This window comes from Tachypleus tridentatus, chromosome 12 (genome assembly GCF_004210375.1).
Source record: "Tachypleus tridentatus isolate NWPU-2018 chromosome 12, ASM421037v1, whole genome shotgun sequence".
Taxonomy (NCBI): Eukaryota; Metazoa; Arthropoda; class Merostomata; order Xiphosura; family Limulidae; genus Tachypleus; species Tachypleus tridentatus.
In genome coordinates, this window is record NC_134836.1 from 134,994,107 (window position 1) to 135,016,280 (window position 22,174).

General features: G+C 30.8%; 1 protein-coding gene across 2 annotated transcripts in view; it reads right to left on the reverse strand.

Moving 5' to 3' along the window:
- Positions 1-277: 277 nt before the first annotated feature.
- Noc2 (Nucleolar complex protein 2) overlaps positions 278-22,174 on the reverse strand; it is a 46,600-nt gene continuing 24,703 nt past the window's right edge. For both annotated transcript variants that reach the window (XM_076472382.1, XM_076472383.1), the window contains exons 10-16: positions 21,184-21,323; positions 17,198-17,309; positions 11,605-11,820; positions 8,374-8,517; positions 5,962-6,075; positions 4,748-4,983; positions 278-526 (exon numbers count right to left, since the gene is read on the reverse strand). In XM_076472382.1, the coding sequence (XP_076328497.1) occupies positions 346-526; positions 4,748-4,983; positions 5,962-6,075; positions 8,374-8,517; positions 11,605-11,820; positions 17,198-17,309; positions 21,184-21,323 (1,143 nt within the window). In that variant the 3' untranslated portion in view covers positions 278-345. The remainder of the gene's footprint in view (positions 527-4,747; positions 4,984-5,961; positions 6,076-8,373; positions 8,518-11,604; positions 11,821-17,197; positions 17,310-21,183; positions 21,324-22,174) is intronic.

Here is a 22,174-nt window from a genome sequence, read left to right on the forward strand (position 1 = left end):
TTCACTTTTAATGTGCTTTGTTGTTCACAGAAGATGTGGTTTTAACTTAGAATGTGCTTTGTTGTTCATAGTACATGTGGTTTTAACTTTTAATGTGCTTTGTTGTTCACAGTAGATGTGGTTTTAACTTTTAATATGTTTTATTGTTAACAAAATGTAATCACTACCATCTAAACTGCTCAATATGAAGACTAGAAGCTGATTTTACAATTTTTCTAGAATAAATTATATCAAATAATTGTTCACAATAGGTTTAAATTAACCTAAAACACAAAAGTTAAAAGGATCAAATATTTTAATCATCTCCAATGGTAACAACATACATCATAAAAATAGAAGCTATATTTATTCATCATCACCATCAGTTGATTCATCGCTGGGTGAGTTATGACCATTTTCACCATCTGATGATGAACTTAATAACAACTCTTCCACAGTATCTTCATCAAACTTTTGATCTTTTATAGACGGTTTTATCACAGGTTTTCTTTCATCATTAGATATCTTATGCTGATTTGAAGATTCACTGTAAATTGGAAACATAACTAGTAACCGCATCCATATTTGCTTAATATTTCTTTATATTACAAGAACTTCAGAAACTATTTCATCCTTTAGCTATTAATAAAAACCAAGTTTTGTATAATATTCTGAAAATAAACCAATCTTAAATATTTAATAAATAAGCTTGTTCCTTCAAGATACTTAAACCATATTCTGGCAATTCCTACTTCACTTTACAATGTTTGTTACCAAGATAAAAGAATAACATTTGCAAATAGTAGCTAATCCAATCAATACATACATATTATATAATTTAGCTGGAACTTTCACTCACTCTGACATTTTACTAAAATATTCAAACTGACGTTTATGTACTGAATAAAATTTAAAAAAAATTACTAAACACATTTGTAGATGACACAATAATAAACACTGCAGGAAAAGTCTATTTCAAGTTTCAACCATACTGTTTTATTATTTAGGTTAAAAAATTAAAACACTTAATTTAATTATAGAGTAACAATATTAGAACAGTTAAGTTTCATTATACTGTTATTTAAAAGCACCTAATTGTATCAAACCCTTAATATGAAGAACTAAACTATCTTTAATTATAAACTTTCATATGACTTCAACATGTAAATCCACCAATGTATTAAAAATTAAATACTTTTTAGTACTTAGGAAAAACGTTTAGCTTGTAGTAAAGATATTGTAGTAATTTAACTGTCATTCTTGTTTTGTAAACACAGGTATCATTATTCAGAAATTTCTGAATTTAAAATGGACACAACTTTTGACTTATTATAAAGAATCAAACTTATTTACTTTAAGACTTAGTGCATCATTAAATATCAGTTTATCAAATGTTCTTCTCAGGTTTTGAGTAATGTATGTTCATGCTCTTCTGAATACATGGTGTCTTATTACAAGATACTGAAATAATTTTCCTTAAATAGTTTTGGCTTCTGTTACTTATTTTAAAATTTTCTACTGGACTGAAAAAAGCTCTGTAGTTTGTATTCAGTAAGTATTGACCAAAATGACAACTTCTATCTTAAACACTGTACTTGTTCTTCTTAACACAATGTTTGAAAAATTTTGAAACAATAAAAAATGCAAAGTCTCCACTAAAAAAAAGTTTATTCCAAGTATTTATTAGCTTCACCTATTTTTGTAATAATCATTTAATCAGAACAACTGTGTAAAACTTTCACTGGTATACTCTATACACTTAGGAAAAAAGGGGGATCTGTATACCAAACAGTAACAAAGTACTGGTTAAAAACCTCACAATTCAATCAATAAGATAAAACATTAACTCTGTAGTAAAGGATCACAGGACAAAGGTAACACCAATCAGTAAGATAAAACATTATTCATGTAGTGAAGGGTCACAGGACAAATTGGGGATACAAAGGTATCACCAATCAATAAGATAAAACATTAACTCATGTAGTAAAGGGTCACAGGACAAAGGTATCACCAATCAATAAGATCAATATGTAGTAAAGGGTAAGGTATCACCAATGAATAAGATAAAACATTAATCATGTAGTAAAGGGTCACAGAACAAAGGTATCACCAATCAATAAGATAAATCATTAATCATGTAGTAAAGGGTCACAGAACAAAGGTATCACCAATCAATAAGATAAATCATTAACTATGTAGTAAAGGGTCACAGGACAAATGTAACACCAATCAATAAGATAAAACATTAATCACGTAGTAAAGGGTAACAGGACAAAGCTATCACCAATAATTAAGATAAAACATTAACTATGTAGTAAAGGGTCACAGGACAAAGGTAACACCAATCAATAAGATAAAACATTAATCACGTAGTAAAGGGTCACAGGACAAATGTATCATCAATCAATAAGATAAAACATTAATCATGTAAGTAAAGGGTCACAGGACAAAGGTATCACCAATCAATAAGATAAAATATTAATCATGTAGTAAAGGGTCACAGGACAAAGGTTACACCAATCAATAAGATAAAACATTAATCACGTAGTAAAGGGTCACAGGACAAAGGTATCATCAATCAATAAGATAAAACATTAATCACATAGTAAAGGGTCACAGGACAAAGGTATCACCAATCAATAAGATAAAACATTAATCATGTAGTAAAGGGTCACAGAACAAAGGTATCACCAATCAATAAGATAAAACATTAATCACGTAGTAAAAGGTCACAGGACAAAGGTATCATCAATCAATAAGATAAAACATTAATCATGTAGTAAAGGGTCACAGGACAAAGGTATCACCAATCAATAAGATAAAACATTAATCACGTTGTAAAAGGTCACAGGGCAAAGGTATCACCAATCAATAAGATAAAACATTAACTATGTAGTAAAGGGTCACAGGATAAAGGTACCACCAATCAATAAGATAAAACATTCATCATGAAGTAAAGGGTCACAGGACAAAGGTATCACCAATCGATAAGATAAAACATTAATCATGTAAGTAAAGGGTCACAGGACAAAGGTATCACCAATCAATAAGATAAAACATAAATCATGAAGTACAGGGTCACAGGACAAAGGTACCACCAATCAATAAGATAAAACATTAACTCTGTAGTAAAGGGTCACAGGACAAAGGTAACACCAATCAATAAGATAAAACATTAATCACGTAGTAAAGGGTAACAGGACAAAGGTATCACCAATCAAAAAGATAAAACATTAATCACGTAGTAAAAGGTCACAGGACAAAGGTATCACCAATCAATAAGATAAAACATTAATCATGTAGTAAAGGGTCACAGAACAAAGGTATCACCAATCAATAAGATAAAACATTAACTATGTAGTAAAGGGTCACAGGACAAAGGTACCACCAATCAATAAGATAAAACATTAATCACGTAGTAAAGGGTCACAGGACAAAGGTATCACCAATCAATAAGATAAAACATTAATCACGTAGTAAAAGGTCAAAGGTATCACCAATCAAAAAGATAAAACATTAATCACGTAGTAAAAGGTCACAGGACAAAGGTATCACCAATCAATAAGATAAAACATTAATCATGTAGTAAAGGGTCACAGAACAAAGGTATCACCAATCAATAAGATAAAACATTAACTATGTAGTAAAGGGTCACAGGACAAAGGTACCACCAATCAATAAGATAAAACATTAATCACGTAGTAAAGGGTCACCGGACAAAGGTATCACCAATCAATAAGATAAAACATTAATCACGTAGTAAAAGGTCACAGGACAAAGGTATCACCAATCAATAAGATAAAACATTAACTATGTAGTAAAGGGTCACAGGACAAAGGTATCACCAATCAATAAGATAAAACATTAACTATGTAGTAAAGGGTCACAGAACGAAGGTATCACCAATCAATAAGATAAAACATTAATCATGTAAGTAAAGGGTCACAGGACAAAGGTATCACCAATCAATAAGATAAAATATTAATCATGTAGTAAAGGGTCACAGGACAAAGGTATCACCAATCAATAAGATAAAACATAAATCATGAAGTACAGGGTCACAGGACAAAGGTACCACCAATCAATAAGATAAAACATTAACTCTGTAGTAAAGGGTCACAGGACAAAGGTAACACCAATCAATAAGATAAAACATTAATCACGTAGTAAAGGGTAACAGGACAAAGGTATCACCAATCAAAAAGATAAAACATTAATCACGTAGTAAAAGGTCACAGGACAAAGGTATCACCAATCAATAAGATAAAACATTAATCAGGTAGTAAAGGGTCACAGAACAAAGGTATCACCAATCAATAAGATAAAACATTAACTATGTAGTAAAGGGTCACAGGACAAAGGTAACACCAATCAATAAGATAAAACGTTAATCATGAAGTAAAGGGTCACAGGACAAAGGTAACACCAATCAATAAGATGAATCATCAATCATGTAGTAAAGGGTCAAAGGACAAATGTAACATCAATCAATAAGATAAAACATTAATCATATAGTAAAGGGTCACAGAACAAAGGTACCACATTTATTGACTTGCATTCAAACTTTTACTGAACTCTTATTTTATGAAACAAAGATAGAGACTCAATAACAGTGGTAATGGTCTTGTAAATATCTCTAAAGATACAGTGTAAAAAAATTTAATTTCATTTGATTATTGGTTATGTGCTGTAAAAGAGAAAGTTCACACTTAACAATTTTTCAAGGCTGTAATTAAAAGCTTTTCTACATGGACTTCACATTTCTTACCTTAATTTCATATTTTTCTGATCACCCAATCCATTATTTTCATCAGTAATTTTACCATTTCCTACTTTAAATCCAGACATTGCTGGTCGTTCCTCTTTTGGCAAAAATCTCACACTGTCATCCTCAGAATCACCATCATAGATTCCTTCCAGTAACTCTGTAAATGTCTTGTTGTCTCGCTTTTTCTTCTCTTCAATTTCTTTCCTTTTCACAGTTGGTAAGTAATAATCATCCAGCTAGAAGAAATATACATAGTTATGTACACCTTGTGTTAACCCCACCTCCTGGCTTCTGATGACTGACACCTCATGTTAACCCACCTCCTGGCTTCTGATGATCAACACCTCATGTTAAATCACATCTTGACACAGTTATGTACACCTTGTGTTAACCCCACCTCCTGGCTTCTGATGACCGACACCTAATGTTAACCCACCTCCTGGCTTTTGATGACCGACACCTCATGTTAAATCACATCCTGACACAGTTATGTACACCTTGTGTTAACCCCACCTCCTGGCTTCTGATGACCGACACCTCATGTTAACCCACCTCCTGGCTTCTGATGATCAACACCTCATGTTAAATCACATCTTGAAACATAGTTATGTACACCTTGTGTTAATCCTACCCCCTAGTTTCGAATGATTGGCATCTTAAATCCATCAAAATATTCAAAGACATGTGTTCTATATATATGTGACATTTGAGCAAAAAATGTAGTGCGTCACAAGAACTTCAATATACATACACATATTAATCCAGTTATGCCATCACACATTTTATCTGGCCTTAAGAGCATAGTTCACTATGATTCAAGACACAATTTTGGTGGTACTGTATTGCAGATGTAGACATGTAATATGGTACAGTAACACTGCAGATGTAAACAACTAAAAGTTAAATGGTACAGTACCACTGGAGATGTAAACACGTAAAAGTTAAATGGTACAGTAACACTGCAGATGTAAATATGTAAAAGTTAAATCACAAAAAAGATTTGATATTTTAAATTAAAATGTCTTATCTACTCAAAAACGTATTTTTAACAGTTATTAAAACTTTATTAAAATTAACACATTCATAGTTCTTATTTCACTTTTGTTTTGCAAAATTAATAAAATATATGAAACATATTTAGAAGGCTGTATTAAACCATAGTTAGTGCATTGAAAAACATTTTTTTACACACTTGTTAAAATACTGATACTAGCCTGTTCTTTTTTTGTTATTCCATGCAGTAATTCATTGTCTCGAAGTTTTCTCCATGTAGTGTAGTATTTTGATAACGGAGTTCCCTGTTCTTTAACTTTCTGCTCCCATTGTTTCTGGAAAAAGTTTATTTCAATTTGAAGCTAAGAAAAAATGTGCTTAATTTTTAAGTTTTATACAAAACTTTATGTTCAACCACAAACATACTTGGTTAATGATGTTTATCAAAAATATTATATGTACTTGTTTCAGTTTTACATGTTAATCTCAAGGACCACATACTTAACTTGTTTAAGTTTTACATGTTAATCTCAAGAACCACATACTTAACTTGTTTTAGTTTTGCATGTTAATCTCAAGGACCACATACTTAACTTGTTTTAGTTTTGCATGTTAATCTCAAGGACCACATACTTAACTTGTTTCAGTTTTACATGTTAATCTCAAGGTCCACATACTTAACTTGTTTTAGTTCAACATGTTAATCTCAAGGACCACATACTTAACTTGTTTAAGTTTCACATGTTAATCTCAAGGACCACATACTTAACTTGTTTCGGTTTCACATGTTAATCTCAAGGACCACATACTTAACTTGTTTCGGTTTCACATGTTAATCTCAAGGTCCACATACTTAACTTGTTTTAGTTTCACATGTTAATCTCAAGGACCACATACTTAACTTGTTTTAGTTTCACATGTTAATCTCAAGAACCACTAATGTACATTGATTAAAATGTTTTAATTGTTACATAGCTTGCTTCAAAAATGTCACTTAAAAATGAAGGAGATTATGTGACGATACCATGGAAAAACTAAACTGATTCTTGTTCTATGACAATAAAACTAATGTCAGTGAGATACATGTATAGTACTATAGAGTACATCAAGATAACTTCTACACAGTTCCAAAACTATTAAATACTCCTAATTTTTAAAGTAACATGTTAAAGAAACTACTTTGTTTGTGTCAATTTACACAACTTTCATGTTGAAGGTACTAGCTTCTTTGTAAAGTAAGGTGCAATTATTGTCAGTTAACTACTGTGTTAATGGAGATATGAAAACATCACTTCACAAAAAGTATTGTAGGTGATTAAAACACCAACTTGTACATGAATTACAATCTCAACCCATTGTAATATTCATGCACTACAATCTTCATACACGACAACCTTGACCCATTACAATATTCATGCACTACAATCTTCATACACGACAACCTTGACCCATTACAATATTCATGCACTACAATTTCTATCCATTACAATATTCATGCACTACAATCTTTATCCATTACAGTCTTCTTCCACTACAATCTTTATCCACTGTAATATTCATACATTACAATCTCGACCCATTGTAATCTTCATACACTACAATCTTGACCCATTGTAATCTTTATCTATTGCAATCTTCATCCATTACAATATTCAACCACTGCAATCTTTATCCATTATAATATTCATTCATTAAAATGGATTGTAGTGGATGAAGATTGTAATGCTCATCCATTACAATACTCATCCACTGCAATCTTTACCCATTGCAATATTCATCCATTACAATATTCAACCACTGCAATCTTTACCCATGGAAATTTTTATCCATTATAATGTTCATTCATTAAAATGGATTGTAGTGGATGAAGATTGTAATGCTCATCCATTACAATACTCATCCACTACAATCTTGACCCATTGCAATCTTCATCCACTACAATTTTTATGCATTACAATTGTCATCCATTACAATATTCATGCACTACAATCTCACCCCATTACAATATTCATTCACTACAATCTTCATCCATTACAATCTTCTTCCATCTCAAGAAAGTGAAATTCAAAATATGTTGTATTGGCATTAAGAAATTATCAATTATGATTGACATTTGATGAGACAAAATCTGTTAAGGTGGAAAAGTTAATTCTAACTGAAAATATATACTCTACATAGATATTAAGAAAGCAAGATAAAACCATTAACAAATATAGAATGTGTTTCACTTCTAACAAAAACATACATACCAAACTTTCTAATTCAGTGATACTAAAGTTGAACCAAAACATACATACCAAACTTTCTAATTCAGTGATACTAAAGTTGAACCAAAACATACATGCCACACTTTCTAATTCAATGATACTAAAGTTGAACCAAAACATACATACCAAACTTTCTAATTCAGTGATACTAATACTGAACCAAAACATACATACCAAACTTTCTAATTCAGTGATACTAAAGTTGAACCAAAACATACATGCCACACTTTCTAATTCAGTGATACTAAAGTTGAACCAAAACATACATACCAAACTTTCTAATTCAGTGATACTAATACTGAACCAAAACATACATACCAAACTTTCTAATTCAGTGATACTAAAGTTGAACCAAAACATACATACCAAACTTTCTAATTCAGTGATACTAAAGTTGACATTTTTTCGTAATTCTATGATGAAGTTGGAATTTTCCTCCATTTTGTTCAAGATCTGCTTCATCTGACGACAATAATTTCCAATTTTGCATTTTTTGAGAAAATCTTTCAACTATTAAAAGAATTGAGTAATTTAAATTAGCACAAAAACATAGTTAACTTTTTACAAATCATAAACAACATGCACCACTGTTAGCACAGACATGTGTCTACCATCAAGAACTTATTGACCAAGTATACTAACCATTAGGTCATATACATCCAATAGTTTACTGTCCAAGTACACTAATCAGTAGGTAACATACAACTAATAAAATTTACTGTACAATCACACAAATCACTAGGTAATATACAACTAACATAGTTTACTGTGCAATCACACTAATCACTGGGTAACATACAACTAACAGTTTACTGTACAATCACACTAATCACTAGGTAACATACAACTAACAGTTTACTGTACAATCACACTAATCACTAGGTAACATACAACTAACAGTTTACTGTACAATCACACTAATCACTAGGTAACATACAACTAACAGAGTTTACTGTACAATCACACTAATCACTAGGTAACATACAACTAACAGTTTACTGTACAATCACACTAATCACTAGGTAACATACAACAAACAGAGTTTACTGTACAATCACACTAATCACTAGGTAACATACAACTAACAGTTTACTGTACAATCACACTAATCACTAGGTAACATACAACTAACAGTTTACTGTACAATCACACTAATCACTAGGTAATATACAACAAACAGAGTTTACTGTACAATCACACTAATCACTAGGTAACATACAATTAACAGAGTTTACTGTACAATCACACTAATCACTAGGTAACATACAACTAACAGTTTACTGTACAATCACACTAATCACTGGGTAATATACAACTAACAGAGTTTAGTGTACAATCACACTAATCACTAGGTAACATACAACTAACAGTTTACTGTACAATCACACTAATCACTAGGTAATATACAACTAACAGAGTTTACTGTACAATCACACTAATCACTGGGTAACATACAACTAACAGTTTACTGTACAATCACACTAACATGAGGTAATATACAACTAAGAGAGTTTAGTGTACAATCACACTAATCACTAGGTAACACAACTAACAGTTTACTGTACAATCACACTAATCACTAGGTAACATACAACTAACAGAGTTTACTGTACAATCACACTAATCACTAGGTAATATACAACTAACAGAGTTGACTGTACAATCACACTAACATGAGGTAATATACAACTAATAGAGTTTAGTGTACAATCACACTAATCACTAGGTAACACAACTAACAGAGTTTACTGTCCAAACACACTAATCACCAGGTAACATACAACTAACAGAGTTTACTGTCCAAACACAATAATCTCTAGGTAACATATAACTAACAGTTTACTGTACAATCACACTAATCACTAGGTAACATAAAACTAACAGAGTTTACTGTACAATCACACTAATCACTAGGTAATATACAACTAACAGAGTTGACTGTACAATCACACTAATCACTAGGTAACACAACTAACAGAGTTTACTGTCCAAATACACTAATCACCAGGTAACATACAACTAACAGAGTTTACTGTCCAAACACAATAATCTCTAGGTAACATATAACTAACAGTTTACTGTACAATCACACTAATCACTAGGTAACATAAAACTAACAGAGTTTACTGTCCAAACACAATAATCTCTAGGTAACATATAACTAACAGAGTTTACTGTCCAAGTACACTAATCACCAGGTAACATAGAATTGTCAAGATTTTCATTTCTTTTACTAAAACATGGACTACAATAAAGTAATAACATGTTTTTTAATATGCAACATGTACTAAAGTAATAAAATGTTCTTTATCATGTAACATGCTAAAGTAATAACATATTCTTTATCATGTACTAAATTAATATGTTCTTTATTCTGTAACACATACTAAGATAATAACATGTCCTTTATTATGTAACATGTACTGTAATTATAGCATTATTTACCATGTAACATGCACTGAAGTAATAACACGTTCTTTATTATGTAACATGTACTAAAGTAATAACATGTTCTTTATCATGTACTAAAGCAGTAACGTTTCTTACTATGTAGCGTGTACTGAAGTAATAAGATGTTCTTTATTATGTACTGAAGTGATAACGTTCTTGATTATGTAACATGTAATAAAGTAATAACATGTTATTTAATATGTAACATGTACTAAAGTAATAACGTTATTTAATATATAACATGTACTAAAGTAATAATATGTTCTTTATTATGTAACATGTACTAAAGTAATAACATGTTATTTAATATGTAACATGTACTGAAGTAATAATATATACTTTTTATCATGTACTATTGTATTAACATGTTCTTTATCATGTAACATGCTAAAGTAATAACATGTTCTTTATCATGTAACATGCTAAAGTAATAACATATTCTTTATCATGTACTAAATTAATATGTTCTTTATTCTGTAACACATACTAAGATAATAACATGTCCTTTATTATGTAACATGTACTGTAATAATAACATTATTTACCATGTAACATGCACTGAAGTAATAACACGTTCTTTATTATGTAACATGTACTAAAGTAATATGTTGTTTATCATGTAACATGTACTAGATGAAAACATGTTCTTTATAATGTAACATGTACTAGATAAAAACATGTTCTTTATAATGTAACATGTACTAAATAAAAACATGTTCTTTATAATGTAACATATACTAAAGAAATAACGTTTTTTATTGTGTATCATGTACTACAATAAATAACATGTTCTTTATTATGTAACATGTATTACAATAAAAGAATAACATGTTTATAATGTAAGACAGACTATAAGAAAATAAATGTTCTTTATTATGTAATATGGACTACAATTAAATAATGTTTTCTTTGTTATGAAATATGGACTAGAATAAAATAATGTGTTCTTTATCATGTAATATGGACCACAATTAAATAATATGTTCTTTATTATGTAACATATAATAAAATAATATGCTGTTTATAACAAAACACGTATGATAATAAAATATGGACTATGATAAAATAATAAATGATCTTGAAAGAACTTATAACCAAGAACAGAATATTACACAAAGTGTTGGGATATTTATAAGAAATTAAAACCTGAACAACAGCTGGAAGAACCAGTTCTGGAAAGCCTATACAGTGATCCTGGGTCTGTAGATATTCCATGAGGAGTTCGTACAGTTGATCAACTACTCCATCTTTAAATCCATTTTCCTGCAGCTGAGATTTTGAGAGTTTCAGGGTGCAGTAGAAATCAATTGGCTTCATACTTAAAGATGTATGTTTCTTACTAAAATCAACCAAGTCAAAAACCTAGAGGAAAGGATAGATATAGTCTGCATTACTAATAATATCAAGATAGTCTTTTGACAACTTTTCTTTCAATGTTTTCATACAAACATTGGTTAGAAAATTGTTCTTGACAGTTTAAGCCTATCATACACATGTTGGATGGATTACACCTCTACCATCTTCTAGTATTCTGGTCAAGTTTCCCAATTTCTATGAACAGAAACAGAAATGTAAAGTTTACACTAGAAAATTAACAACTTTTCCTGGACACTTTACTCAGTATTAATATTAATAATCACTTCAAATGTGAAACAAGGCAATAATTTCAGGTTTATAATTTCATTCTGCAAGATTTAGTCCAAACTTGGATAAAATATTGTTTCATTGTTCTTATAAAATATGAAGTGTGTGTGAAATGTTATAAAAATAATTCAAAAAATTTTTGATGTAAAAATGACTTCCATAATTCTCTAATTGATAGAATAATTCATAATTATTTAAACAAAAGAAGTGTTATCACATCATAAATATTTGGAGTTTCTAAGTATCCTGCAGTTTATCATGTGGGTAAATATTTTTTCATATTCACATGGCTATGTTCAACTCTTTCAATTTTTTTGAAACAGTCCCTTATATATATACGTTTACTTCAATATATGACACGTGAATAACCAATCAACAGCTTAGAATGGCCCAAGAGTGATCTTCCCCACCATTTTAATCTTTGAAAACATTATAACATGTCTCCTGCTGGTACAGTGGTAAGTCTGCAGATTTACAACAATAAAATCAGGGGTTCAATTCCCCTTGGTGGGCTTAATAGATAGCCCAATGTGGCTTTGCTATACGAAAACATACTCACTACAATGTTCCTTCAATCCAAGATTTCAATGACGTCAGTGTTGTCTTTAGTTTGCTTGAAGTTTCATATTTTTTTAAATATATATAAATCATAGTTACTATGCTTAATAAATTATACTGGAATTCTATGGGATCAGGGTAGATATTTATAATTTTTTTGGTTATTCAACTGTATATATAAACCCCCTCCAAAATGTTTTTAAATATCCTCCACATGTAAAATTTTAAATGGCTTAGCAACCTTTGTTGCTACTGGACACAGTGAGAATAACACTTTGCTTTACTTCTTATTGTTCTATATTTTAAAAAAAAAGTTATTAAACAGGGAAGACTGAAGTTCACTTTTATATTACTGGACACGTAACATGAGTGCATGTGCACCATGTCAATACAAGTTATGTAATGTTAGCTAGGCATGACTGGAAGGTTAATATAATAAAAAATAATAAATATATGGCATTATGAGACTTAAGTTACTGAGCCTAAACATTTGAATTTTAATGTTATATGTAGTCATTCTAGCAAGAAAAAAGCATACTTTATATTTATTTCCTAATTTTTTTATGATGATTATGAGGTTATTCAAGTGAAAGACCCACATAGTTAGAATATAGAAAATAACACAAAATATAAAGTATTACTGAAAACAAATGTTTCAAATGTATTTAGGAGGTTTTAGAGTTTAAGCAAATAACATTTGAGGTTTTTTGAACCAAAAATAGTTGTTTTTTAATCATAACATGAAATCACTTTATACTCACACTAGTAACAAAGCACACTCTATTTTCACAAATAAATCTTTAGTAAAAATACTTCATTAAAAAAATCTAATTTTTTGTATACAAAATACTTGTATCTTTAATAAAAGTCTACAAATTTTGTGAAGATACACATGCTGTATCAAGCATTATAGTGCAAATATTTAATGTGTGCAAATGTGTAGACAAACATGTATATTACACCGGCCCCATTGCACACGTGTTAAATAGAGTCGAGATGTGTATTGTTACCCATAGAATTTTTCTAATTCAAGGATTGAATCTCTACTTACATCATTTGTCATTTAAAATTTATCTTTACTGTCAGTAATGCTACATTGGTTCTACTAAAAGAAAGTGACAATTTCATATGTTTATGATCTTACAGGGATACTATACAACTGAACACCTAGTTTACAGGGATGCAACTAAACACTTAGTCTAGAGGGATACAATACAACTGAACACCTAGTCTACAGGGATACAACACAACTGAACACCTAGTCTACAGTGATACAATACAAATTAACACCTAGTCTACAGTGATACAATACAACTGAACACCTAGTCTACAGCGATACAATACAACTGAACACCTAGTCTACAGTGATACAATGCAACTAAACACCTAGTGTACAGTGATACAAAACAACCAACCACCTAGTCTACAGTGATATAATACAACCAAACACCTAGTCTTCAGGGTTAAAAGACAGTAAAACATGTCTAAGGCAGAATCACATGGGACCAAGTAAAATTTCTGGCTTAGACAGTAAACATGCATTTCCTGAATTATATATAATTTTTGAGTGGAACGTTATACTTGTTTGACTCAAGAGAAGTAAGGCGTTTGTCAATAAAATTGTTATACTGTTTATATTATATTTATTAGAATAAGAACAAAAATAGACATTCAAAATATACAAAAGTACACAAAATCTTCATCAAATGCATTTGAAGAAAGTGTCCAATTTCAACTGTTTAGTTTTCTAATGGGCTTTCTCATGCAGTTTAGAGAGAATGCCAATTCTACGGCCTTTTCATGAAGTTCATTTTCCACTTCATTTTTGCATACAATTTGATAGCGTAAATATAATTTAACGCTTTTGATAAAGTAGGAATTTCTATTTCCTCACCATCTTTTCCATTTTGTTCATCTTCTGAATCTCTCACAGTTACCATCTTGCGATTCTATTATAGATTTTAAATCAATTTCACCAGTTTCTGTTAAAACATTCTTGTCAACGTTCACAAAACTTTCCGTGTTCACAGAATCATCTGCATCAATCAGTTTGGATTTTACTAAAATTGTCATAACAAACAACTTCTCCACAATCTCCACCATTATCAAGAATAAATCCAGTTTTGAAAGCACTTTATTACACACTCACCTTTTATGCATTTGACTGAATGACTTAAAAATGCAATTACATCTAACAGGTCAATTTTCATGGTCATTTCAGATGCTCTCTTATAGTCGTCCATGTTTGCAATAATATGTTGAAGCATCAATTTTCTGTATTTCAGTTTTATACGCTGTATAATTCCATTATCTAGTGGCTGTAGAACTGATGTTGTACATAGAGGTAGAAAGACTAAATGAACATTTGAAAGTTGAACTTTGGGTGACAAGTTGCATTGTCTAGGAAAAGTAAAATATTCCTGTTTTCTTGTTCCATTCTTGTGTTTAATTTGTTCAAAAATTCCTCTAATATAGCACTTGTCATCCACACTTTATTATTTGCTTTTCATTCTACAGAAAGTAGATTCTTCCTTAAATGTTTTGAACCAGTGCAGATTTTCACTTTTACCTATTGCTCATGGTAAATTTTCCCTAGCTTTTGAAATTAGGGAAAATAGGAATTTATTTTCTTGTGAGAATTATTTAAAGAGTAGATTTTTGCACTTGAAAGTCAAATATTTCTACAAATGAAGAATCTAATTTAACTGCAAAAATATTGACAGCAGAAAAAGAACAGAATATATTTAACCAATACTTATTGCAACAAAATGTCAGGGAATTTATTAATATTTAAACAAGTTATTAATTAAACAACAATTTATTAATATTAAAAGAAATGATTAATTAAATAAGAAATTAATATTTAATCACAAACTTTTTGCTGCCTTACCCAGGTTCTCATCCTACTTGTTGATAGATGAGGTAGGTGAAAAATAGTTTACCGTTCGTGTTACACAGGTTCTGTCATATAGAGGGCCTTTTATAAGAGAAATCTTAAGATAATGCTGCAACATTTTGATATTTTCGGGTTGTACGAGTTTCTGCCCTATGCAGTTTCAAGCTTAGACAGGTTTTACTGTATTACTAAACACATACTCAATAGGGATGTAAGACGACAGAAACATCTAGTAACAGGGATGTAATACAACTAAACATCTAGTAACAGGGATATAACACAACTAAACATCCAGTAACAGGGATATAAATACAACTAAACATCTAGTAACAGGAATGTAATACAAATAAACATCTAGGACCAGAAATATAATGCAACTAAACATTCAGTAACAGGGATATAATACAAATAAACATCCAGTAAAAGGGATGTAATACAAATAAACATCCAGTAACAGGGATATAATACAAATAAACATCCAGTAACAGGGATATAATACAAATAAACATCCAGTAACAGGAATATAATACAAATAAACATCCAGTAACAGGGATGTAATACAAATAAACATCCAGTAACAGGGATGTAATACAAATAAACATCCAGTAACATGGATATAATACAAATAAACATTCAGTAACAGGGATATAATGCAAATAAACATCCAGTAACAGGTATATAATACAAATAAACATCCAGTAACAGGTATACAATACAAATAAACATCCAGTAACAGGTATACAATACAAATAAACATCCAGTAACAGGGATGTAATATAAATAAACATCCAATAACAGGGATGTAATACAAATAAACATCCAGTAACAGGGATATAAGACAAATAACATCTAGTAACAGGGATATAAGACAAATAAACATCCAGTAACAGGGATATAAGATAACTAAACATCTGGTAACAGGGATATAAGATAACTAAACATCTGGTAACAGGGATATAAGATAACTAAACATCCAGTAACAGGGATATAAGATAACTAAACATCCAGTAACAGGGATATAAGATAACTAAACATCCAGTAACAGGGATATAAGATAACTAAACATCCAGTAACAGGGATATAAGATAACTAAACATCCAGTAACAGGGATATAAGATAACTAAACATCTAGTAACAGGGATATAAGATAACTAAACATCCAGTAACAGGGATATAAGATAACTAAACATCCAGTAACAGGGATATAAGATAACTAAACATCCAGTAACAGGGATATAAGATAACTAAACATCCAGTAACAGGGATATAAGATAACTAAACATCCAGTAACAGGGATATAAGATAACTAAACATCCAGTAACAGGGATAAAAGACAACTAAACATCTAGTAACAGGGATGTAATACAAATAAACATCCAGTAACAGGGATATAAGATAACTAAACATCCAGTAACAGGGATATAAGATAACTAAACATCTGGTTATCATGACATCTACAACAGACTTTTTACATTATACATTTCTCAAAGTCTTTTCTTCTCCTTACTTTATAAATAAGTAAGAATTTATAGTTAAAACATGACGTGGTATTTACTTCCAGAAATGAAATGAAATTCTAGTGAGAGTTAAAAAATAATAATCTTATATCATAAAGAAATATTCCAATAAAAAATACATTACCTCCAAAATAAATGGGAGAACTGGAATAAAAGTGTCGGTGTCGCTGGATAATTTCATAAGAGATCGAATTAAGTGGAATCTCAGTGGAAAAAACTTTGGAGTAGGAATAAGTCTAAAGAAGAAAACACAACAGTTAATTACAACTTTGGAGAAGGAATAAGTCTGAAGAAGGAATATTACAAAACACAACAGTTAATTAGAACTTTGGAGAAGGAATAAGTCTGAAGAAGAAAACACAACAGTTAATTAGAACTTTGGAGAAGGAACAAGTCTGAAGAAGAAAACACAACAGTTAATTAGAACTTTGGAGAAGGAATAAGTCTGAAGAAGAAAACACAACAGTTAATTAGAACTTTGGAGAAGGAATAAGACTGAAGAAGGAATATTACAAAACACAACAGTTAATTAGAACTTTGGAGAAGGAATAAGTCTGAAGAAGGAATATTACAAAACACAACAGTTAATTAGAACTTTGGAGAAGGAATAAGTCTGAAGAAGGAATATTACAAAACACAACAGTTAATTAGAACTTTGGAGAAGGAATAAGTCTGAAGAAGGAATATTACAAAACACAACAGTTAATTAGAACTTTGGAGAAGGAATAAGTCTGAAGAAGGAATATTACAAAACACAACAGTTAATTAGAACTTTGGAGTAGGAATAAGTCTGAAGAAGGAATACTACAAAACACAACAGTTAATTAGAACTTTGGAGAAGGAATAAGTCTGAAGAAGGAATATTACAAAACACAACAGTTAATTAGAACTTTGGAGTAGGAATAAGTCTGAAGAAGGAATACTACAAAACACAACAGTTAATTACAAATGTAAAATAGTGAACTCAGTACACTGAAATGCAATATTAATTAATACAAACAGCAGACACTTGACTTACTCTTACTGAATTCTCACAACATTAATTACTACAAACAACAGACACTTGCCTTACTCCTACTGAACTCCCACATTAATAACTAGAAACAGCAGACACTTGCCTAATTACTGAACTCACACAACATTACTTACTGCACTGCATAACTCTTACTCCATTTATGAACTTGTATTTTGTCATAATGTCTAGAAACAGAAACATTCAGGTTGCTGTAACGTGTGTCTACTATCCATTTATGAACTTGTATTTTGTCATAATGTCTAGAAACAGAAACATCCAGGTTGCTGTAACGTGTCTCTACATCTGTATATCTATTTATGAACTTGTATTTTGTCATAATGTCTAGAAACAGAAACATTCAGGTTGCTTTAATGTGTCTCTACATCTGTATATCTATTTATGAACTTGTATTTTGTCACATGTCTAGAAACAGAAACACAGGTTGCTGTAACATAACTCTGTATATCTATTTATGAACTTGTATTTTGTTATAATGTCTAGAAACAGAAACATCCAGGTTGCTGTAATGCATCACTACATCTGCATATCTATTTATGAACTTGTATTTTGTCATAATGTCTAGAAACAGAAACATCCAGGTTGCTGTAATGCATCACTACATCTGTATATCTATTTAATACTGCTTATTTTCTGTAAACATGATGCTGTTTCTAGTATTATGATTAGTTATTGATTCATTACAATAATATTCTTTACTTCCCTCAAGTAGTTTTAACAATATGTAAACTCATTCATTTGTTAGGTAAATAACACTGAAAATTACCTAACAAATAAGTGAGTTTTCAATATTTATTGTTAAAACTATTTAATATAAGTAAAGAAAACTAACTCAAAAACTCTAAAAACTTACAACTCTAAAAAAATATTAACTTTAACATTAGGTAAACACAGGTTTTCATTACACTCCACTAAAATATTAACTTTAACATCAGATGTACACAGGTTTTTCATTAAACCCTAAAAAAGTTAACATTTTCCTAAGCTGAAAATGTATTTCTAATAATACTGACATTATAGCTATTTCTTGATCTCCAGGGTTTCCACTCTTTACCCATCTAAACAATGGTTTCAGATGTTCCAGTCTTTTTACACACTACTCAAATACCTCTGGCAAAATTCTCCACCAATTTCAATGGACCTTCCAACTATGTACTGTGATATAAGCAGATAATGTAATCACTTTTTGAAAGACATAAACCGGCTCTTAGTGCGAGACAGTGTCAGCAGAGGTATTATCGGAAATACATTAGAAAAATGCTAACTTCCAAAACATACTTACCTCAGCTGATACTACAGCTAAAGTTCCACATTGAAAAGGTGGAGAGGCCAGTGTAAACACGATCCATACAGAAAGCATCTGTATAGAACAGAATTGTACCAAGACTAAAATAGGAAAAGACAAGAGACCAATAACGATAACGAAAAATGTAAACAGGCAACATCAATCTGTGATTTCAATATCTCTGAATCTCCAGCAAACAACATGGAATGGAGAAGAGGAGCTTCCAATAATGCCCTTCTTAACAACAGACATACCAGAAAACCAACAAAAGAACTGAAGACAACAATCTGATTGAGGTAAATGTTAGAAAAGACCCATCTTGCCCTAAAATTGCTGAAGGGAACATTGACAGGTTTCAAATAAAAGTTGAATCAAAGATAAATACCTCAAAATAGTTGTGAGAAAACTATGATCTGTTTAAAGTGATTACAGGTCCAAATCTAAAACCTCACTGGTCCAATAGGTCAGGTCATTGGGAATTTAAATATACCTCCTCTTTGCAGTGATAAGCCAAAGTGTGATGATCCAATAAATATGGGGGACAAGGCATAGCTATCCTGTCACATAACTGAGCAGCACATCTCTTAGTATGAACAGCAACATCAAGAGGAAAAAACAAGTAGTCACTTGCTGTCCTTCCTGCCAACAATATATAATTCAAATGTATCCAAGGAAAATAATAAAACCTCATAAAGTCAATTGACCAGCTGAAGAAGAGGAGCTGGAGGTAGCTGAAGGAAATTATCCTCCGTCAAAACAAAAATAGTAATGGAAGGAGCCAAAAAAGGGAGTCTAACCCCCCCCAAGCCGGTTCTGGATTGTTTACAAGAGCTGCTTAAGAACCTCCTGAAAAGACACTCCTTGCAATGGTCAACTCAGAATGACTCCTACCCTGGCTGCTGACAAACACCAGATAACAGAATTGGAAAAGGTGAGGGTCTGGTTGACCTATGTAGTAAAAAAAAACACATAAACATGGGAATTCGTGACCAGTGGAGTTTTTTTTCTTTTAACTTAATGAATATAAATGAAACTATAGTTGTTGAAATGTAAACGTCTAAAGTCATAACTCACAATGTCAATTATTACAATGCTGCTGTATAGAAACCTGTGCCAAACTGCCCAGAAAAAGTGGTTATGTTACCTGATTGAGGTGCTTATATACAATATGGGAATGATCATAACCACCTCTACAGAGCACGTTCTACTGTACAGCAACGTTTCTACAACAAAGTGAAAGAGACACTGAAATGTATTGACTCATAACAATAAGAAACTAGGATGACAATAAACTAACCATATTCCATGACCAACATTGACATATATAGCAATCTTTCCTATGAGAAAATGCAAGAGACACCAAAACATCATGACCCAGAACCACAGATAACTGTAGTGATAATAAACTGGCCACACTCCATGAGAAAGATTCACTGTTCACCTTTACTTAGCAAGTTTCTATTTGACAATATTTCCTGTGACAAAATGCATAGGTCATCAAAACATAATGACCCAGAATAAGTTGGTGTTAATAATTTTGTCATATTCCATAACCAATGACAAGAAACATTTTAAACATTCTAAACTATAAATAACATGAAACACCAAGTAACTAGTGATGATGAGAAACCCACTTGGAATAAAATGTATGGGTGTTGAAACATTGTTCTCTCCTTTCTTAGTAAAAGTGTTAATACCCATACCAGCCATCTTAAGATACACAAACACCAAGTAAGCTTCGATACTACCAACTACTTCTGGAAATCCATTAAAAATCTTATTTAATACGTACTTGATAGTTCCAATTGTGATCTGGACTAAAGGGTAAATGATTGGTTGGAGACTCTCAGTGGGATATAAAGTTGACAAAAGGTGGTTCCACAGCAGAAGACAGTGTATGTACTGCCAATTGTAGACTGCTTGATGTGAATTCTAAGCAAGAAAACAACCAACATAAAAATATTTTAAAATAACTCAAGGTAAGAATTTAATTTAATGCAAATAAACATAATCAATGAAAATTGTGACTCTCAATTTTTTTTTGTAATCATGAACAAGAAATTTTAAATTTTAAAATTCCATGGCACTTCTTGTAATGTTCTACATTAAAATCTCACATTAAAAACAAACAATTATTTTATATACAATTTTAAAAATGAAACAGTTTACAGTCTCATAACCACAATAAAATACAAATGACAAATATACAGGATAAAAATTGGTACAAATTTGTGGAAAGAATTGAGAATACAAGTTTAGATCAAAAAAGATATTTTGGCATCATCTGATGTTGTGTCAATGTTCACTAAAGTATCTGTGAAAAAAAAACTATTGCTTGTTTTCAGAAAAACAGAAAATAATAATAACTTGGTTTTATAAATAATAGATTTGATTAACTTTGTAGAATTATGTGTTGAAAACTCTTTTTTTTCCAAAATAAAGTTTATAAACACAATAAAGATTTAGCTGTGGATTCTCCTTATCTTTGTTATTTTGTGATTTATTTATACACAATTTTGGAAGTGCAAGTTCAATAATCCTGAAATTTGGTTAAGGTATGTTGATGACATTTTTGGTTTGGTAGTTAACTTTACAAATTATCTTAATAGCATTGATAACTCTATAATGTACAATTATGAAATCCACATTGTTACTTTCCTACCATGTTCTGTGGTCCATGTTGTTACCTTCCTACCACTGTTCTATGATCCATGTTGTTACTTTCCTACCACTGTTCTATAATACACTTCATTATTTTCCTACCACTGTTCTGTGGTCCATGT